This window comes from Bidens hawaiensis, unplaced genomic scaffold, assembly GCF_021521415.1.
Source record: "Bidens hawaiensis isolate Kalapana, Puna unplaced genomic scaffold, B.hawaiensis_p1.1 tig00009445_1, whole genome shotgun sequence".
NCBI lineage: Eukaryota > Viridiplantae > Streptophyta > Magnoliopsida > Asterales > Asteraceae > Bidens > Bidens hawaiensis.
This window is the reverse complement of record NW_027491700.1, coordinates 87,453-108,592: the sequence shown is the minus strand read 5'-3', so window position 1 is coordinate 108,592 and position 21,140 is coordinate 87,453. Positions and strand designations below refer to the sequence as shown.

At 36.3% G+C, this 21,140-nt stretch overlaps 2 protein-coding genes across 2 annotated transcripts in view; both read right to left on the bottom strand.

Moving 5' to 3' along the window:
* LOC143532448 (putative LRR receptor-like serine/threonine-protein kinase At1g53440) overlaps positions 1 to 21,140 on the bottom strand; it is a 201,031-nt gene that overhangs the window by 114,343 nt on the left and 65,548 nt on the right. The gene's annotated exons all lie outside the window — the stretch shown is intronic.
* Positions 1 to 21,140, bottom strand: part of LOC143532442 (putative LRR receptor-like serine/threonine-protein kinase At1g53430) — a 66,483-nt gene that overhangs the window by 2,481 nt on the left and 42,862 nt on the right. The window contains exons 4-8 of the mRNA XM_077027482.1: positions 7,532 to 7,647; positions 7,225 to 7,435; positions 6,669 to 6,906; positions 6,077 to 6,227; positions 4,728 to 5,013 (exon numbers count right to left, since the gene is read on the bottom strand). Coding sequence (XP_076883597.1) covers positions 4,728 to 5,013; positions 6,077 to 6,227; positions 6,669 to 6,906; positions 7,225 to 7,435; positions 7,532 to 7,647 — 1,002 coding nt within the window. The remainder of the gene's footprint in view (positions 1 to 4,727; positions 5,014 to 6,076; positions 6,228 to 6,668; positions 6,907 to 7,224; positions 7,436 to 7,531; positions 7,648 to 21,140) is intronic.

Sequence of the window (21,140 nt, the reverse complement as noted above, 5' to 3'; positions counted from 1 at the left end):
ACCCACATACCGAAACCCTTGGAAATTTACTATCTTTTTAACATATGTAGCACTTCACTAAGTGGATGGAGAACTGATATCTCGACAAGCATATTTTCTATAAGTCGTATCTTGGGTAAACGTGTTTATAAATACAACATTACAAGTATGTCTAGATATAAACCGAGTGTGTGTGAACATTGCGAGTATGTGACGTTTCGCATAAGAAGAAGCTCATAAAAGCAAACCATAATTTTAAATATCACTATATATACTAACACGTTTTGCTCTTATGGATTACCGGAACTTTCTAAAATTTCTTGGGATGTTTAACTTTGGTTTATGTGCGGTTCGAAGAATTTGTTCAAAGCTTGCTTGAAGACAAGCAAAGGTTCAAGCGTGAGGAGATTTGATGTATAAGAATTTATACATCTTTTTCGCACTAAAATATCTCCAAATAGGTGTGATTTCGGCAAATATATTAGAATAAATAACTATGAAATTTTATAATTTATATCTATATGTAAATATAACCGTAAGGAATAAAACGCGTTGATATGCGAAGAAAAAAGGAGATAAACAGTGAAAGGAGACTCAACAGACCCCATGGTGAATCAAGACATGGCCATGTCTAGACTTTACGAAGTAAAGTTTAAATTTAGGAAGACACAACATGACCATGTTAACCTAAACACACCCATGTTATCAAGAGTAAGAGGAAAATACAAAATATAAGGTTTAGAAGCTAAACTTGGTCGTGTCTTCCCAAAACACACCCATGTCTTTGGTACAAGAGAAAAGGACAAAATTTGGACTGTTGTGGACTCACCATGGTCGTGCTTTGCTTAAAACGGCCATGTTTTCCCTTGCTACATGAATCTGACATGAGCATTCAATGCAAGATGACAAAAATTTCACATAGCCATGCTTTGCTTAGAACGACAGTGTTTTGGGCACCTGATTAGCCTATAAATGGAATGTTCATCTTCCACATTCCATGCACCTTACAACCACATTTACTCCACTTCAACCACCCCTTTTCACCACCATTAATAAGGGAATTATCCCATTCATGCAACCCTTGAAGGTTAAGGAGATTAAGCTCTTGGAATAAGTCATTAGCATAAAAAATTAGTCATTCAAATTGGTTAGATTGTTTTGATTTGATCATGTTTGTATCTATTACTTTGATGGTTAACATTATGTTTATTAATGGCTAAATGATAAAACACTAGTTTAGAGCTTCAGTTAACTGAATCGGTCATATCGATTCGATACCGGATCTAGTTATATGATATATGTATATGTATAATGGACTTAATAATATTAACGAAGTGTTGAGAGGATAATCGGACAGAGTAACAGCAAGGGAGGAATAACTTTATAAAACACTTAAATTAATCCGAGGCATAACAACCTATATATAGAAGACGAAGGCCATTCGTTATACATTCCGTAACGAATGACTTTCATTCGTCTTCATTACATAAATAACCAAAATGGTATAGCGAAAGACTTATTCGCTATACCCCATTCGTCTACATTCCATGACGAATGGATACAATACATAACGTATAAGGTCCATTCTTTAAACATCCTTAACGAATGAACATGCAATAATAACGATTAATGTTCATTCATTAAACATCCTTAATGAATGAACCATAACTTAACGTATGCGACTTATAATTACTAAATTGCCTTTTACATTAAAATAATAATAAATTACATAACGATTACAAAGACTCGAGACGACAATACCGTGGACTAACACTAAACTTTCATAGTATTATCTTGGTTTATAATAAATCTTAATTGACGTTTATAATATTAGTTAAACATGTGACCGGTTATTAATAAGTAACGGTTATGTTGCAACTATCACTTGATGAGTAATGTTAAAATACTCTTAAAAGATACCCCAAGTGCCAAGCTTGATGATAAGATGAGAAATTGTTAGTCTAGTGAGGCCTTGCCGAACCTAAAAATAGACACCATGTTCCGAGCTTGACGATAAGCCGAGGAACCGCCACTCTTGTAAGGGCTTGGTTAATAAATTAAGAATCTTCAAAAGAGATGCCAAGTTCCGAGCTTGATGATAAGTCGAGGAATTGTTATTTTTGTACGAGATTGGTAATGGAAAAAAAAACATAAATCCTAATATAAACGTGGACCAAATTAATTATTAGAAGTAATTAACCATTTTAGAATGGGACTTATCAACAATGTTGTGGAAACGGATTGTTGGAAATTCATCCACTAAGATTGGTTAAGCACTTGTTAAGTGAGTGTGCAACATAACATATTTTAAACAACTCTTGAGTAGTTATTACATGAGTTCTATAACCGGTCAAGAGTTGTGCGGCTTAATACTTGGTAATTCAAGGTTAATCCTTTACAACTCAACTAATCTTAATTGGTATTTTAAGTATGATACAAAAGTTATTTTTACTAAAATATTAAGGACAATTTGCTTAGTAATTTAAGGGATTGTCTCATCTTTAAAGTGAGAACTTATAGATATTTATTATAATCACGTGCTTACATAAAATGATGTTTTTGTGGAGATGATAAAGCTATACATATCTTTATCTTTAATTATCATGGAATAATTCTTATTCCCACATTTAATCACCATAGAAAGCTCACATCACATGCTTACTAACTAATTGTTAAACCAAATTAAGAGGAGTTTGAACCAAGATGATACACTTTTATCCTCAATCTTCTATCTTAAAAATACAAAAATGTTGTCTTTAATTTATGCTTTTAAATTTCTCTTTAAAACTTACTTAGTAGACTAAAACCACTATGATGTTTACTTCCGGTTAAAACAAATAAAACGGTTTAGTAGTAAAAATCGAACAAGTGTGTCCGTGGATCGATACTTGTTCACCATCGACGGGACACCGGAAAATCTCAAACTAAGGCATGCGATTATACACATTGAGGGGGATGCGATTGAATGGAATCAATCGTATATGAAAACAAGAGGGCTTATCGTGGCTGAACTACCATGGGAAGATTATGCTTTGGCTATTTCGGCTCATTTCTATAACACCATGTTTGAAGATGTAATGAAAGACATAACATCTCTTATTCAAATCACTATGACATTGATGGCCTACAAGAAAGAATTCAGGTATCGATAACTTGTTTAACAAGGTTACCATTTGTAAACCATATGTCGTTAGCCTATATGTGAAAGGATTGAAGTCAAGAATAAAAGGGACAGTAAAAACGTTCAAGCCTAAAATGTTACATGAGGCGTATGGGTTAGCGAGACTTCAAACTATCAAGAACACAATCTTGATGAATCGACTTAAAGATGTGGAGGATGGTTCACAACACGAAGATGCCAAACTTACTCCTTTGGTTAATGATTCAAAACATCCCTTGCTACCGAGTCTAACAACTGTGTCACCGGCTTCTAAATCGGGAATGCTTAGCTCGAGGCGTTTGACGAGCGATGAACTTGAGTTAAAAATGGCAAATGGGGAATGTTTCTTGCGTAACGAAAAGTTTTTTCTGGCCACAAGTGTAAGAAAAGGCAGCTTTACATACTCCAAGTGATAGTTGATGAAAAGATCAAGCATCAAAACGGTTTGTTGTAGAAGATGAAAACAAGGTTCCTTGAATCACTTTTTGTGGAAAAATAGGGTTAAGGAGGGAGTATTGTTACATGACTTTTTATGTTTATTTGGATTTTATTTACTTTGCATTCTGTAGGGTTATCATAGTTTACTTTTTCAGTTGTTTGGGATATAGTTTGTGATTTTATTTCTATTTAATGAATATTATGTTATAATTTGGAGCTCATCCAGAATATTGATTCATTATCTTCCCCTAATTCTTAGATATCTTTTCCCTCAAGCCTCAAACCCTATCAAGGGTATCGGAGTAATTTCTAGGCGATCTCCTCAGAGTCACATGCTAGTTGCTACCATGACGGACACTCGTAATCATGATCTTGACAAGTTTGTCAAGGAGCACGAGAAGGTGATTTATGTTACAAGCCAAACATAAGAACTCAACCCAAAAGACTATTCTTATGGGTAAGGGAACCCATTTGTCTTATAAACCCCACATTAGTTGCCCACACAACCGATGTGGAACAAGTCCGTAACAATAGACCATCCTTAAACGCCAACGTCCTAGTTGGTCACAGATGGCTCACTCTAGGGCACAACTCCGAGTCCTTATTGGTCACAGCCACGTTGGTAACGGCTGGCTCACACCAAGCCACCACTCCGTGGGCCACCACTTCGAGTCCTTGTTGGTCACGACTGGCTTCCTCCTGGCCACAACTCCGAAGTTGGCTCTAATACTAATGTTACAAGCCAAACAGAAGAATTCAACCCAAAAGACTAGTCTGATGGGTGAGGGGACCTATTTTGCTTTTGAACCCCACATCAGTTGCCTACACAACTACACAACCGAGTGGAACAAGTCTCATACATTGCAATGGTTTCTGTCCGTAATAGATCCCACATTTTCTCATATTTGTTCCCAATGGTCCAAAACTAACGAAATGCTAACGTTGTTAGTTACAGGTCGTCGAAAAAACACTTTTGGCCGGAAAACTCAACCTGAACACCAACACCACCACCATCCAGCCACCACCACTTGAGCACCCCAACCGATTTCGGTGATGGTTTTAGGGCTCCGATGACCTCAATGATTGACACTTATATTAGAAAAGGGTTCCAACGACATTAACTCATTTGTTTATATATGGTCATAAATACCAATTAAAATGGTGGAGAGTTGAGTTTGACTATCATGTAATATCAAGTCAAAGGCTTTGAACCTCATGTCCGGGTTCCCCGCATCTCTTTTGACTATTGGGGGTTGAACCGGCATCTTGCCTTCCAACATTTTGACCACTGCTGACATGAGTGGTCTTAGGGAGGGAGATGCATTTGTGCATAGAAGAGCCAAATTAATCATCATCATGGCCTCTTGTTTTGAGTATTTTCCGAGACTAGGGTCTACTAGTTCCAAAAGATTCCCTTGCTCTTGTAGCACACAAGCCTAAACAAGGAAAATGAATAATTAGCTCTTGTTTTATTTTTTATATCAAAAATATTTCAATGAGATAAAAGAGCTTAAATGAAAAGGCATCAAACGCATTAAAATCATCTAAAGTATATATTTGTTTTTTTAACTATAGTTAACAAATTAAGTATATGTAAGAGGGTCAACAATGTCAAAAATAAATCAACTTTTAACAATTTTATATTTTAACCTTGGCGTGAATAAGAAAACTGAATAATTTAATAAGAATAGAAAAATTGAAATTGAATAGTTAAATAACTGAACTGGTTGAAAAGGCAAAGGTTCAGTTATGATTTTTTTTTAATGGTCGGTTAATCATATGTGTGTAACTAATATGTAATAATGGTTTGATGTTGCCTTCTAGCATCTTGCTAGAAGTTTTATTTTAATAAAGGTTATCTTCGCCGTTTGAACAAGAAGACATGTGTACAAAAACACCAAATAAGCCAAGTTGAGCTCACGTTAAAACAAACCTTTATATGTCCTTTATAAATACTAATGTATATGTCCAAAACGTGTTGGCATAACTTCTTGTCTAAATAAAATATTAGTTAATATCTATTTTACTCATGATATATTTGAACTTATTAATTAAAATTAGTTTGAACCTAACAACATCCAATGCCCATGGTTAACCATTAATTAAACGAACCATCATTTTCAAGAACTGAATTAAACAAACCATTTATAGATGAAACGATCAGTTATGTATCTAAAAATTGGATTACATGTATAGGCTCGGTTTGGACTTATTTAGCAAACCGAATCAGCCCATACTCGCCCCTAGTTTAACACTTGCAACCTTTTTAACAGTATTAACTATTAACTTCTTTGACTTGTTAAAAAGGGTTAACTAACGAATTTTAGCGAATCTTCAATTCTATGTAAAGATTAAATGACTACAAAACGAGTTTAGGGGTTATACCACCAATAAAGGTAAATATTATGGAGCAAGGAAAAAGACATTCATGACTCATTTCAACCCAACCCGTTCTGAAATTTAAGAAAATAATATAATGGTATAAAATATTGAATGTACCCAGTCGAGAAGGTAGACAAAGTCTTCCTTTGGTCTGTAATTTGTATTGCTTTTCCCGCTAACAATCAACAATGCAACAACTCCAAAGCTGTAAACGTCTGCCTTGTCTGTCAAATACCCCCTCATCACATATTCGGGGGCCATATACCCTCTATAAATATACACCAACAAATATTTCCATATTTAAATACAATAACCATATCCACTAAAATCACACCATAACAAGACTACTTATAGAGTTTAGGATATGGGGATATTTAAGTTTGTTTTGTTTTATTTTAAGTAGAGTTTCTATTAAGGTATCTAATCAGTAATCACATGGGGCTGGGTTATTTTAAATAACAAATGGGGTCATAGCATTTGGTATGGGCGATTAATAAATGCCAACACCCCCCCTACCCCCCACCCCCGAAGCGATTTGGCTAGAAACCTTAAAAAAAACTACTTCAAAATAAAGTTATGGGATGTAAGCAACCAGATCTTTATGATAGATATGACGTTATAAGGGAGACCCCAACTTCATCTCCAGATTTTGAATCATTCTACCAATTCTTGTAAAATGTAAAAGAAAAACAAAGAAGGTGAAACTTACATCGTTCCAGCAATTCGTGTGCTGATATGAGTGTTCTCTTCTTCATCCAATTTTGCTAAACCAAAATCCGATATTTTAGCATTAAGATCCTTGTCAAGAAGAACATTGGTGGCTTTTATGTCTCTGTGAACTATTTTTAATCTTGATTCTTCATGTAGATAAGCTAAGCCCCGTGCTATTCCCATACATATCTTCTTTCTTGTAGCCCAGTCTAAATTAAGTTTTTGGTCCTCGTCACCTATAACAATTTATTATTAGCTAGTTGTTTCCTCTAATAGGTATAAAATATGAGTGTAAACCAGCAGAGTTGTTTATAAGCTACTCAAGATCGGCTCGCTAAATCTTTAAATCGAACAGAGCTTAAATGAACCTTTTAGCTATACAAATACAATATATTTTCACAAAAGTATAATAAATATATTACATTAAATATTATTAATATATAATAATGATAAATATAACTATATATTTATATAAATAAATAATAAACAAACCAAGCTTTACACCCTTAATAAAAGTATTAAACATTAAATCATTAGGATGGTAAAGTATTTACCGAAAAGGGCACGTGCAAGACTGTTATTTTTTAAGTATTCATATACCGATAGTAATTCCTTTCCTTCAATGCAACACCCAAAAAGTTTTACCAGATTTGTATGTTGTAAAGCGGATATCATGCCAATTTCAGTGACAAATTCACGATTCCCTTGTTTTGATCTGGCGGACAATTGCTTTACGGCAATCTTAGAACCATCTGTGAGTACACCCTAAAATTATACGAAAAACTTTAATATAATTATCTTAAATATACAAGTAAACATAATATTATAATCAGGAGTGATTTTTATTTTTTATTTTTTCACCTTGTAAACGGGTCCAAAGCCTCCTTCACCAATCTTATTAGCAGGATCAAAGTTACGAGTTGCAGATTTGATTTGGCGTAGACTAAAATAACCCGTTTGTAAAAGTGCACGAAGCTCTATAATAAATAATGATTTTAGCTAAAACGGGTAACATGTGATTTCAAAGACAATACCTGTAGAGGTAGGGTATGAAACCCACCATTTGACAAAATATCACTAACTGCATAACACTGGGCGGAACACTAGGCGCCAGAATATCACTAGCGCCGGGCGTAGTGCATGGCGCGAAGAGTGTAGTCCAATATTACTTCCCATGGCACCTCGGGAATGGTAATACAAAGGTCCCACCAGCATGGGACAAAAAGATGGTAACCCACATAGGGATAAACACCAAACCAATGGGGATTAGACAACACATAAAGGACGGTACAAACAGTACAACCACGTCCTTGTCAAAAGGCCATGATGCCCAACAACTTCTACCAACCACCACGACTGCACGAATGGAGAATATTATTGGTGGAAAACCTGGCAAGGTGGTTGGTCACACTCTCTCTCCTCCGGCTATAAATACCAATAAACCTCCAAATGGTAAAGGATATACTTTCTCCTACTATCACTATCAAATTATACTACTTCGTACTATCGAGTACTGATTCTCACGCCGGAGGGTGGTTACGAGAGAATCCCCCCATTCCTCGTAACGAACTCACGGTGTTTCTGTTTTACAGGTTACACTTGTCTGTGCCAATAAGGTTTTATAACCCCTCGTGTAGAATACTTAACCATAACCCTCGGACTAACAAGATAGACCTTGAGAGGTGGATTCGTGTTTCTTCATTTGCGCCATCCGTGCATATAGCTAGAACAGTAACTCACTCCGTTCTTGACTCAGATGAGTGGCAAGACTACACCAAAGGAGGTTGGCCAAAAAGCCAACCTAGAAGGAAACGTTGAAAATCTGGACGTAGAGGATATAGGCGGAGGTCTTCTAAACACCTCCACCGTTCATCCTACTATCACGGATAAACAAAAAGCGAAGACACGTTCCAAAGCAACCATGCCGCCAGATATCATGGCGTGGCTCGAGGCAGAACAACAAAAGCTAAGAGGCAAAGTACAAGAAAAAATGGCGTCCGTTGTGAAACCTAGATCACTGTTTGATACAGCTTCTAGTAGCAGCGAAGAAGAGGAATCTGAAGAAAAATCAACACCGGCTTGTGCGAAAACGCCTTTCACCAAAACATCTCCTGCTAAGCAAACCAGCAAAGCAGGAGACAAGTCACAGCGGTCAAATCTAAAGGCAAACTCACGCCTAGATGACCCAGACTATGAAGAGAGCTGGAAAGGGCCAGACGCCATAAAATTCGTAAAATATCATCCAGAAGCGGCCGTTGATTTTTCCAAACCATACCGGCCAACAACATCGGCAGGAAAATCAAAGTTTGTAGCAAGAATAGCCGAAGCAGAGCTACCAGAAAATCCCAAAATCCCGCCAACGGTGGGCCAATATTATGGTATCTCAGATCCAGATGATCACTTGCAAACCTTCACGGCTGCGGGATTAGTATCAGGGTGGACCATGCCGTTATGGTGCCACATATTTACGCTAACCCTAGTGGGAGCTGCTAGAGCATGGTTTGAAAGGTTGCCAGATGGCCAAATTACAAGCTAGGAAGTCCTAGCAAAAAAGTTCACTCAACAGTTTAGCCAGCAACGGCGACACATCAGTGACCCAGCGGACATTTTGAACGTCGTTAGAAAAGACAACGAAACGCTTGAAGATTTCATCACAAGATTTAACCAAGAAGGCCTGAACATCGGCGGCGTAAGTGAAGAACTTCTGCGGGCAGCCTTTCGCCAAAACGTAAAGTGTGACGATCTTATACGTAACCTTACGGGCAGAGATGGCATGCCGCAGCGATGGGACGATGTTATGACCGCGGCCAAAAGGTACGCGCGGATGGAAAAAAGCTTGGGAAAAGAACTGGCAAAGAATGACGCCAGGAACGACATTAACAAGGCCCGCCAGGGCAAAAGAATGTCCTCCATGTGGTCAAGGTTGAACAGCGACAGAGAGTCTACCTTCGACCCGTCCAAAACAAGACAAAAGGGTCAGTCGAGTACGCCCCAAACGAACGCATCCAGGTGGACTCCGCTGACAAAAAGTCCAGCCCATATAATGTACAACGAAGGGATCCAACTGAAAAAACCGGCACCGGTTAAAAAGGGACCGGGAACAGATATGAAAAGTTATTGCGACTTTCATGAGCAACATGGCCATTCTACAAACCAGTGTATCAACTTAAAAGACGCGATCGAAGAATGCGTCAAAAATGGCAAATTGGATCACCTTGTCAGAAACATACGAGGGAAGTACAGACGCCCACCCCCAAGAGATGGTGGAAAACCGGAAAAGAATATCAAAGATCTACACGCCAATATGATCTTAAGCAATGTTCAAAACAAGAAAAGAAAAATAGATTGGGCGCCATGGAAAGAAGAACAAGTCATTTTCCCAAGAATAAGAGGAGGGGCGAACAAGAAAGCACCCTTAGTGATCACAGCCGTCTTCGGTAACTACAGGACACCGCGTTTCTTTGTTGACACGGGGGCAACGTCCAACATCATGTACCGTTAGTGTTTCGACTTGGTAGACAAAGAAGACAAACGCCGGTTGACAGCAGTTAACGCTCCAATCATGGGGTTCAACCAAAGTATTGCATATCCGCTGGGGAAGACTTCCCAGTCGAGCTAAGTGATGGGCTCCATTCGCGAACGGAAGACGTCGACTTCCTAGTAATGGAGACCCCCCACCCACAATATGATATAATCTTGGGAAGAGAGGCCATTGGTGATTTCAATGCTACCCCGTCAACAGCACATGGGATAGTAGGGGTACCAACCCCGACCGGGATAGCAATGATCCACGCCAACAAAGAGTGTAACATGGTGGAGAGAAAAACACTTCCACAAAAGACGCTTAAACTCGGTAAAACCGGAGAAGTGGAAAAATGGATACTCAACAAAAAATTCCCGGAACAAAGCATAACCATTGGACCAACCATCTCCGAGGAAGCACGGGCGGCACTCAAAAGCCTGTTAGTCAAAAACATTGATGTCTTCGCCTAGACTCCGGCATATATGACGGGGTCCCGAGAAGCAAAGCGGAACACGAGTTAAAGGTTAACCAAACCTTCGTTCCGGTGGTATAGAAGCGAAGGAAACTGGGACCAGAACAGGCAAAAGCATGTGATGAACAAGTTCATCAATTGATTGATGCGGGTATAATCAGAGAAATCCAGTACCAAACATGGGTAGCCAACCCAGTAATGGTACCCAAGGAAAATGGTTAATGGCGCATGTGTATAGACTTCAAAGATCTTAACAAAGCCTGTCCAAAAGATTGTTATCCACTGCCAGAGATCGACCTTAAAGTTGACACGCTAGTACCCTTTCAGTTCAAATGCTTTTTAGACGCGTACAAAGGGTATAACCAGATCAACATGGCGGCAAAAGATCAAGACAAAACGGCGTTCAGAACGAACAGCGGAACATATTGTTACAAAATGATGCCATTTGGTCTTAAGAATGCCGGGTCTACTTACCAATGGCTGATGCACAGAGAGTTCAAACCTCAGATTGGAAGAAATTTGGAAGTCTACATGGACGACTTGGTCATCAAAAGCAAGACGAAAGGAGCCATGTTAAAGGATATCGAGGAGACCTTCGGAACTCTAAGGTCAATTAGCATGAAGCTTAACCCAGGAAAATGCTCATTCGGCATGGAGAAGGAAAATGCTCATTCGGCATGGAGGAAGGAAAATTCCTGAGAGTAAATGGTAGCTTCAAAGCCAACCCAGAAAAATTGAAAGCCGTGCGGAAAATTCCGTCGCCAAAATCGATCAAACAAGTACAAACGCTTAACGGCCGATTAGTCGCATTGAATAGATTTTTATCTAGTCATGCGGAAAGATCATTCCCGTTCATCTCAACCCTGAGAAACTGCCTCAAGAAATCTCAATTCTGATGGACGAAAGAAGCAGAAACAGCGTTCCAAGAAATTAAGTCACGCTTAGAAGAATTACCAACACTTACAGCCCCAAAAGCTGGGAACCGTTAATAGTGTACTTAGCAGCATCAGAAAGAACAGTCAGCGCAGTCTTGATGGTGGAGAGAAATGGCGTTCAAATGCCTATTTATTACACAAGCCTCACTCTGGCAGACGCAGAAACAAGATACTCCACCTTGGAAAAGTTAGTCTTATCCTTGGTCCAGACAGCGCGGCGATTGAGAAGATACTTCCAAGGCCATCCGATACATGTTCTCACCAACTTTCGCTTACAAAATGTGCTAAGCAAGCCGGAATTGTCTGGAAGGCTCGCAAAATGGGCAATAGAATTGGGAGAACATGCCATCGAATACAAACCAAGGCCAACATTCAAGGGCCAGGTTTTGGCCGACTTCATCGCAGAAATCCCTCAAGAAAAGAAGGAAGAATGCAAAAGAGAGATCGAAACCCCTGTAGATCAAGCGAAAAATGAAGTCTGGAAGATGTTCACAGACGGAGCTTCCAACGATGAAGGCGCTGGAGCGGTCCTAAAGATAACCAACCCAGAAGGGCAACACTTCACGTACGCATTACGCCTAGAATTCAAAAGCACAAACAATGAGGTGGAGTATGAAGCTTTGTTGGCAGGGTTGAGAATAGCTAAAAAGCTAGGGGCATGCCACTTGGAAGCACATGTTGATTCCAAGTTAGTGGCAAATCAAATTGAAGGATCGTACGACGCAAAAGACGATAAGATGGCATCATACCTAGCGCAAGCTAAAACGCTAATGGCAACTTTTGCCACATGCAAGGTGAAACACATCAAGAGAAGTGAGAACAAACAGGATGACGCCTTAAGCAAACTTGCAGCCGTTGGTTTTGAACACCTAGCAAAAGAAGTCCGCATCGAAGTCCTAGCAACACCTTCAGTAATGAACAAAGAAATTATCGTTTTTCAGAAGCAGAAAACAGTTGGATGACAACAATCATCAACTACCTCGCAAGAGGTATTCTGCCAGAAAAGAAAGCAGAAGCGCGGAAGATTCGCCACAAAGCGTTGAATTACACAATCCGAGAAGATATTCTCTATAGGCGATCATACTTGGGGCCACTCCTTTGATGCGTGGACCCACAAGACGCAAATTATCTGCTTAGAGAAGTTCATGAGGGAATATGTGGCGTACATGCAGGACCAAGGATGGTGGTCGCAAAAATCATGAATACAGGATATTATTTTCCAGGCATGTATGTTGACGCCGAGAAAGAATTGAGAAAATGCAGCGCTTATCAACGCCACACGCCAAACACCCTGCGCCCGAAAAATGCCATGATACCGGTAACAGCCTCTTGGCCATTCCAGAGATGGGTGATTGATATAACTGTACCATTTCCAGAGGCGCCGGGCCGGGTGAAATTTTTGATCGTGGCGTTCGATTACTTCACAAAGTGGATCGAAGCAAAGCCGGTCGCAACAATCAACGCAACCAGCATCAAAAAGTTTATTTGGGAATTCATAATTTGTGGTTTTGGATTACCCATGAATTTGGTCAGCGACAATGGAACACAGTTTGCTGACCAACATATCCAAAAATGGTTAAAAGAGCTCAATGTCACGCAGACATTCACCTCTGTTGCTCATCCGCAAGGGAATGGCGAAGTGGAACGCGCCAACAGAACAATCGTGGGCGGAATTAAGAAAAGGTTAGCAAACCAAAAATCAGGACGGGTCAACCAGTTACCTCACGTACTATGGGCCATAAGTACGCACAGAAAAACACAAGTAATGTAGAAACGCCGTTCAGCCTAACGTATGGTACTGAAGCAATGATCCCCGCCGAAGTCGGCGTTCCTTCTCCAAGAGTCACATTACCAAATGACAACGATGCGGAAAGACGGTTAGACTTAATGCTTCTCGAAGAACGTCGAGAGTAGGCAGCAATACGAGAACAAAATTACAAGCGCCAGCTGCAAAAGTATTATTACACCAAGGTAAAGATATGTGAGTTTGAAAAAAAAGTCTGTGAATCCTGTAACGATGATTTATTATTATTAAAAATATACTTTATATATATATAACGAGATTTTGAAAAAAAAAACATAAACTTAATGGTGACGTTTTTGATAAGATGATGTTTATTTAATGTATAATATATATTATAAATGAATCTATAAATCAATTAAGTATAAATCAATTAAGCCAAAAAGACAATTAAGAATAACAAAAATATAAATCCGCGTCCAGGGGGTTCGAACCCTCGTCCTAGCCGGGCCAAACTATAAACACGCACACCCCAACCAGCTGAGCTGGGGTGTCTGATAGGTAGAATATCAAACCATAAATTTAAGTAGTATATTGATAGAAACCCAAACTGGTTCATAAACCCTAGATATGAAATCGGTCACTTAGCTTGTTGTTAACTTGATTAATGTTAGGGTTATTGAGAAGAGATCAAAGACGAGCAGAACTACATAAATTATTACCTATTACGCTGAATATGAACTGGCTAATTGGAACACTTGCAGACGACGCGAGGGAGATTAAGAACACGATGCAACAGATCTTTATAATGAAATTAGATATGGGGTTACTGTTTGCGCTGCCATAAGGGTACTCTCTGTGCGTTTAATTGAATTATGATTATCGTTTCATTGTATAATCACAAACGGGTTTAAAGACGGCTAAGAACAAATTAAGAAAACAAATTCGTTGATCTCATTAACTTAAATGAATGTCGGTTAGGCCGTGTTAGGTAAGAATAAAAAGTCAATGATTTTGATTTCCAAATATAAAACAAGTATTGTGCTCCAAGATTGTTAAACGGGTCTCGGGTTAGGCAAAAACGGGTCAAATATGGGTTTGGGTAAAAGGGTGAGAGGATTATAATATAATTTGGATCAGATTTGCTATTTGATCCCTCAAGATTGAACATGGATTCAAAATGGGTTAAAACTTATGTAGGGGGTTATATTTATTATAAACTGAATGTTGTAAATATGTTTTAAATAAATAATTAAAATAATATTATTCAATTAATTTAACTCGATAAATGCGGTGTTTTATTTGATAAAATAACCCAAACATAAAAGTGGTTCCGGTAAAATAATTTGGAAAAATCGCGTTGTTACAGTCTCCCCTACTTTAGGGAATTTTGTCCCAAAATTAAAGAATGACATAACAAAGACAATAAATTTGAGGAAAAGAAAGTTTTAAATATAACTTTTAAAATTTATCATAATACAGAATTTTGAATAGTTAAAACAACGCTCCAAATGAAAATCCGATAATGCACTTATATATAGGATGTACCCGCGGCGTATCCACCATGTCATTATCATCTCTACATTTGTACCGTTATTTCTACTACTTACGATTCTATATTATGACACGCAATTATCCGGATTATGATTTCCATGCGAGGACTTTGGTAATTACGACCCGTAATTACTTAGATCGTCGGATGATCCACATAACTCGTCCCATCGTGTGTGTTACAAAATATTTGAAAATACGTGATTTTTAGAGAGAACAAGAATTTTAATATATTTTGGTTATAAATAAGAAATAGTCATTGTGTAAAATATTGCTAAAAAAATGAGTTGAATCCTCGGGTTGATTAAATAAAATATTAAAGTTTCTAAAACGTCTTTTGATAATTTTTGGAAGTTTGAAAAGGAAAGGATTCCTTAGGTTTAAAATTGAAACTAATTGAGATGAATGAGGTTAAGAGATAAACTAAGAGTACAATATTATAGGAAGTTGTCTTTTGAAAATATAAATTTTATTGTATGAGCATAATCACTTGAAACTGAAATTGTTTAAATCCAAAAATCGAATAAAGGTTCGTTATGATGTATGATTGTGAAAAATAAAATATGTTTAGATAAAAATGTCAAAAATATCTTCTTTGATAAACTCAATTATGATTAATATGATTCATCTGATTTAAAATAACTTGATTAATTAGATTTATAAAAACTTGAATATTTGAATTTGATTGAATTGAAGTATTTTGATTAGGTTGCAAAGTTGGGTTTAATAGAAAAAGTTTGGAAATTGAAGAACATGATTGAATCAAGACACGCATGGCGTAGGTGATTAAGATTTTCATTGTTGTAGCAGGGTATAAAATTTGAGCAAACGTCGTAGTATGGGTTTTAGAATTAGACGGCATAGACCGTTGCGTAACGTCTTGTGGTACGTGACAAGTATTTCCAAGATAACCGAACAATTACATGAGATACAAAATGATATGAGGATTGAATTGAATAGTGATAGTGGAAAGTGAAGCGTAACGTGTGAATTTTGACGTAAAGTTTCTTGTTTGAGGCGCTATGATTTGGCCGAGATTGATTATCAATTTAATTAATGGCATATAGTTGATGTTAGGAGTTGCATTTTTTATTATTGTTATTGTGAGAATAAGTAGGGGTGAATGAATTAAAATTACCAACAATTGGTTTAATGAACAAGATTTAGTCGATTGTATTTATGTTTTGGAAATTGAGTTTATATTTTATAGATCGCAGGAGCTATCTCCTTGACTAAACATGTGGTCATGAGACGGTTATAGAAAATAAATGATTGATGCTGTTTGATGTTGAGAAGACATTCTATGATTAATAAAGATGTGATTTAATGAGAAGATTTGATAGTAATGTAGAGTCCATATGAGTTATTGCGTAAAACGAAACTTAAATGTATTATGCTGATGTTTATTCATAACTTAAGGATAAGTTATAATCTAAATTGAAAATCAGTGAGTTAATTTGATGAGTGAATAAGTTTTATCAAAGTTTGATATGTTTTAACAAATTAAAATTTAAGGTTGAATACATGAAATATGTTTAATAGTTTATGTATATGATATCATGACTATTAAACTGTGCTATACTATTTAAATCACTTGAGGTATTGATATTATAATAACGTGATAAGATGAATAGGTGAACACCGATATGGTGTAAATTGTTTTGATTGGCTTGTGATAACCGACTCTTAATGAATAAAGAATTTGTATCCGATCAGGTGAATAAAAATATTTTGAGTTCATGAATAGTTAGAATCAATAGATCTTGATTCCAAAATGATTTAATAAGTAAATAATATAATAATAGAATAATTAAAATAATTAAATCAAATCATAAATCTTTTCGTATAAAATCAAATAAACAAATAGTGAATGTTCTTCGACGTGTTGGGTTTCCCATGAGCTTTCCATGGCATTTTGTTTCCCCAACTTATTAGCATACTAAAACCAAAACAAATGTGTTAGTCGGCCTCCCATGAGCATTACATGGCAATTTGAATGGCCCAACTTAATTAACGAATCAACGAATCAATTGAGTTTGTCGGCCCATGAGCGTTACATGGTGATTTGACCGACCAAACTAAATAACGAATAAACGAAGTCAAGTATAAGTAGTTGAAACATCTCGTGTATCACCACGGATGATAATGTTCCAACAAAATATCGCAAATATAACAAATTGTGCAAATGTGAAGTTGGTGTGTCCATGGCGTCCCATGGGTTTTACACCCGACTAGACATTTTAAAAAAAATAATAAAACACAATAAAGGGTGTAATCGTTTGGCCGATTACGTTAAACGCTTAAAGTGTTGGTCGCATGACAATTTCTACTATGGCGGGGATATTGTCACACTCCCTAGTTTTAAGTTAAAAAGAGCAAAAACAAAACTAGGAAATTCGCAAGGAAATTTCCGACAAGAAAAGACAATCTAATAAAATTTAATATAAATATTTTAAGATTGAGGCGCCTCAGAGTTACAAAAAAATATTTTGAGAATGAGACATAGTCTCGGAGTAATAAAACATTTTGAGAATGAAACATAGCTTCGGAGTTGTGTGTGTGAGCATGACAAATAAAATAAACACTTAATTAAACAGTGAAATAAGTACTAATCTAGCAAGACAAATACGTAAGCTATAAACAATCAAATAGAACACATCAAGTAAACAAATAAGCACGTATGAGGCTCCTAAGCATGTTACTAAGGCACCACTAACGACCTATATTAAACCTTCGGCTCTGATACCAATTTGTCACACCCCAACCTACGGCGGAAATGCCGGGGCGCGACATGATTGTCACAGCTCACAAGGTTACTATCATGCAACATTATAAGTTTCAATATCTATTTAATAATTTCAAATAAAACAATTACAATTAAGTACATCAAGTATAACGAAATTACAACAATGATTAATTAAGTTTGTATCCTAAAAAACATCTCTACGTGATCTTCATCTTGCTAAACAACCAAGCTGATAACCTGCAAATGCGTATAAAATATATTTTTTTTGTCAACAACACATGTTGAGTGACTAGAACACCAGTTTAAGACACAACAGTAATAGTATATATAATATATAAAAGAAAGATGCAAACTGTTCCCGTGACATAAACAGTTAAACCATAGCACATACACAAACAATCAAACATAAAGAAAGGGCTAAACCGTTGCCATGCGAATGGGCATTGGTTACCAAAATTGAGGTGTCGGTTAAACCATTGTCAATGCGTCGGACGTCGGCCACTACGAAGGTCGTATGATCATACTAGACTGAGAATATGTTGGACCTCTCCGAATGCGGTTCAAATAAAGGAATTAAGTAAATAGCAAGTTAGGCATAAACTGATATACACCCAAGGATTAAATAGTTGCGGTTTTGAATACTAGATAATAGATAAATATGATACGATACGCATATGTCCCCAAAAAGGTTAAAATAAGTAAAAAGGGGAGTGATTACTCACCTGATCGAATGAACGAAATATAAGTGATGATGAGAGCAGTTAAACCCCTTCAGGATTCACCGACAAGGATTCCTAATTAAATAATGGTAATATGAATTAATTATAAATATATAACATGATTTGATGAATTAAGATTTCGATGTGATTAAATTAAGTTTGGGATTAAGATGGTTATTGATTGAACGATTGATTCCAATAATAATTATTATTGCAAAGATTAATATTATTGTCTATTATACTCATAGAATCATTATTTTTATTATTTATAAAGTTACCCTTGATTACTTAATATGATAAATATAACATCAAATTTATAAAGTAATAATTATAATAAATAATTTTAATGTAAAATATACTTATAGTTATTCAAATAAATAAAACACAAATATATAAATATTTAAATAAATAGTCATAATGATAATGGGTAATTATTTAGTTATAATATGTAGTAATATATAAATAAATACTTGGGTTGAATCTTGTAAGGAAAATATGTTTAATACATTTAGTTAATAAATAATAGATATGCATACAAAATAAATACAAGTTTTTATAAAGACGTTCAACGACGAGAAAACATCAATATTAGTGTCGGGTTTTAATAAGGTAACGATGATTTATTATTATTAAAAATATACTTTATATATATAACGAGATTTTGAAAAAAAAAACATAAACTTAATGGTGACGTTTTTGATAAGATGATGTTTATTTAATGTATAATATATATTATAAATGAATCTATAAAACAATTAAGAATAACAAAAATATAAATCCACGTCCAGGGGATTCGAACCCTCGTCCCTGGCAGGGCCAAACTATAAATACGCACACCCCAACCAGCTGAGCTGTGGTGTCTGGTAAGTAGATATCAAACCATAAATTTAAGTAGTATATTGATAGAAACCCAAACTGGTTCATAAACCCTAGATCTGCAATCGGTCACTTAGCTTGTTGTTAACTTGATTAATGTTAGGGTTATTGAGAAGAGATCAAAGACGAGCAGAACTACATAAATTATTACCTATTACGCTGAATATGAACTGGTTAATTGGAACACTTGCAGACGACGCGAGGGAGAATAAGAACACGATGCAGCAGATCTTTATAAAGAAATTAGATATGGGGTTACTGTTTGCGCTGCCATAAGGGTACTCTCTGTGCGTTTAATTGAATTATGATAATCGTTTCATTGTATAATCACAAACGGGTTTAAAGACGGCTAAGAACAAATTAAGAAAACAAATTCGTTGATCTCATTAACTTAATTGAATGTCGGTTAGGCCGTGTTAGGTAAGAATAAAAAGTCAATGATTTTGATTTCCAAATATAAAACGAGTATTGTGCTCCAAGATTGTTAAACGGGTCTCGGGTTGGGCAAAAACGGGTCAAATATGTGTTTGGGTAAAAGGGTGAGAGGATTATAATATAATTTGGATCAGATTTGCTATTTGATCCCTCAAGATTGAACGTGGATTCAAAATGGGTTAAAACTTATGTAGGGGGTTATATTTATTATAAACTGAAAGTTGTAAATATGTTTTAAATAAATAATTAAAATAATATTATTCAATTAATTTAACTCGATAAATGCGGTGTTTTATTTGATAAAATAACCCAAACATAAAAGCGGGTCGGGTAAGATAATTTGGAAAAATCGCGTTGTTACAAGCGTGTCGAGAAAAGTGAAGCGGCGTTGGAGTGCTGCTCAAGTCCCTAGAATTTTATACGCCACTAAGGTTAGGCGTAATAATGAATTCAATATAATTCAATATTATATTAAGGCTTAAGCCCTAAAGTCGAGGTTATACTTGATACCTCGATAAAAGAAAAGAAAAGAAAACATAACAAAGAAATGAATGAAAGGATAAATGTTGAATATTGTGATACATATATATGTGTGTAAGTATATATGATTATATTCTTTGTTATGAAAATATTATTTAATGAATAAAGAGTATTCTTAAATAATAAAAGAAAAGATTACGTTTCTTAGAGAAAAAGAAACGTCGGATTTTCATATAAACTAAAGGTTTATAAATTTACTTTTAAACTAAAGGTTTTCAAGTAAATAAGAATTGAACTAAAGGTTCAATCGAGGATTGAGATATAAGACTAACAAATATTTATACTCGTAACTATAGGTTCGAGATAAAGAAAAGAAAAGAACCTTGGACGGTGAGTGAAGCCGATCCTAAAGAGACAAGGTGAATACGCCCCCAAACTTTTAAACTTGTTTTCAAATGAGTCAAACTTGTTATATGAAATTGTTTACAAGGAACTATGTGTTCCTAAAACCGTTATAACTATGGGTATGAACCTAGCCCTTAGGCTGTGGTATACGTATGTCTGGATCCTTACATAGGTGGTACTATGTGATGTATGGGCATGATCGCACCACCCTTTGGTCGTAGGATGCTCTCCTGCAGGGAGTACGACCTTATGTGTATATATACGGGTACTTAACTAAGTCGAACACTGCGATGTTTGCTGAGGTGACCTAGTGTAGAGGCTCTAGTTTATAATGTGTTATTTGACTTTGTTATTCCTAAGCCACGTTGGGCCGAGGCAGGCGTAGCCTCAAGGGGTAATAAAGTAAAAGAAGTTATTTTGCGTCAGCGTGTCACCAGCATTCGTTGCTGACGTATTTTCTTATATTTTGCAGGTGAACAAGTTTAGCACTTGGAGTGACGAAGTGCTTTGAATATCCGATGGCTCGGATCTTTTGTTAAAACTTAAATATATAAAAAATGGTGGTTTTGTAATGTATAACAATTAAC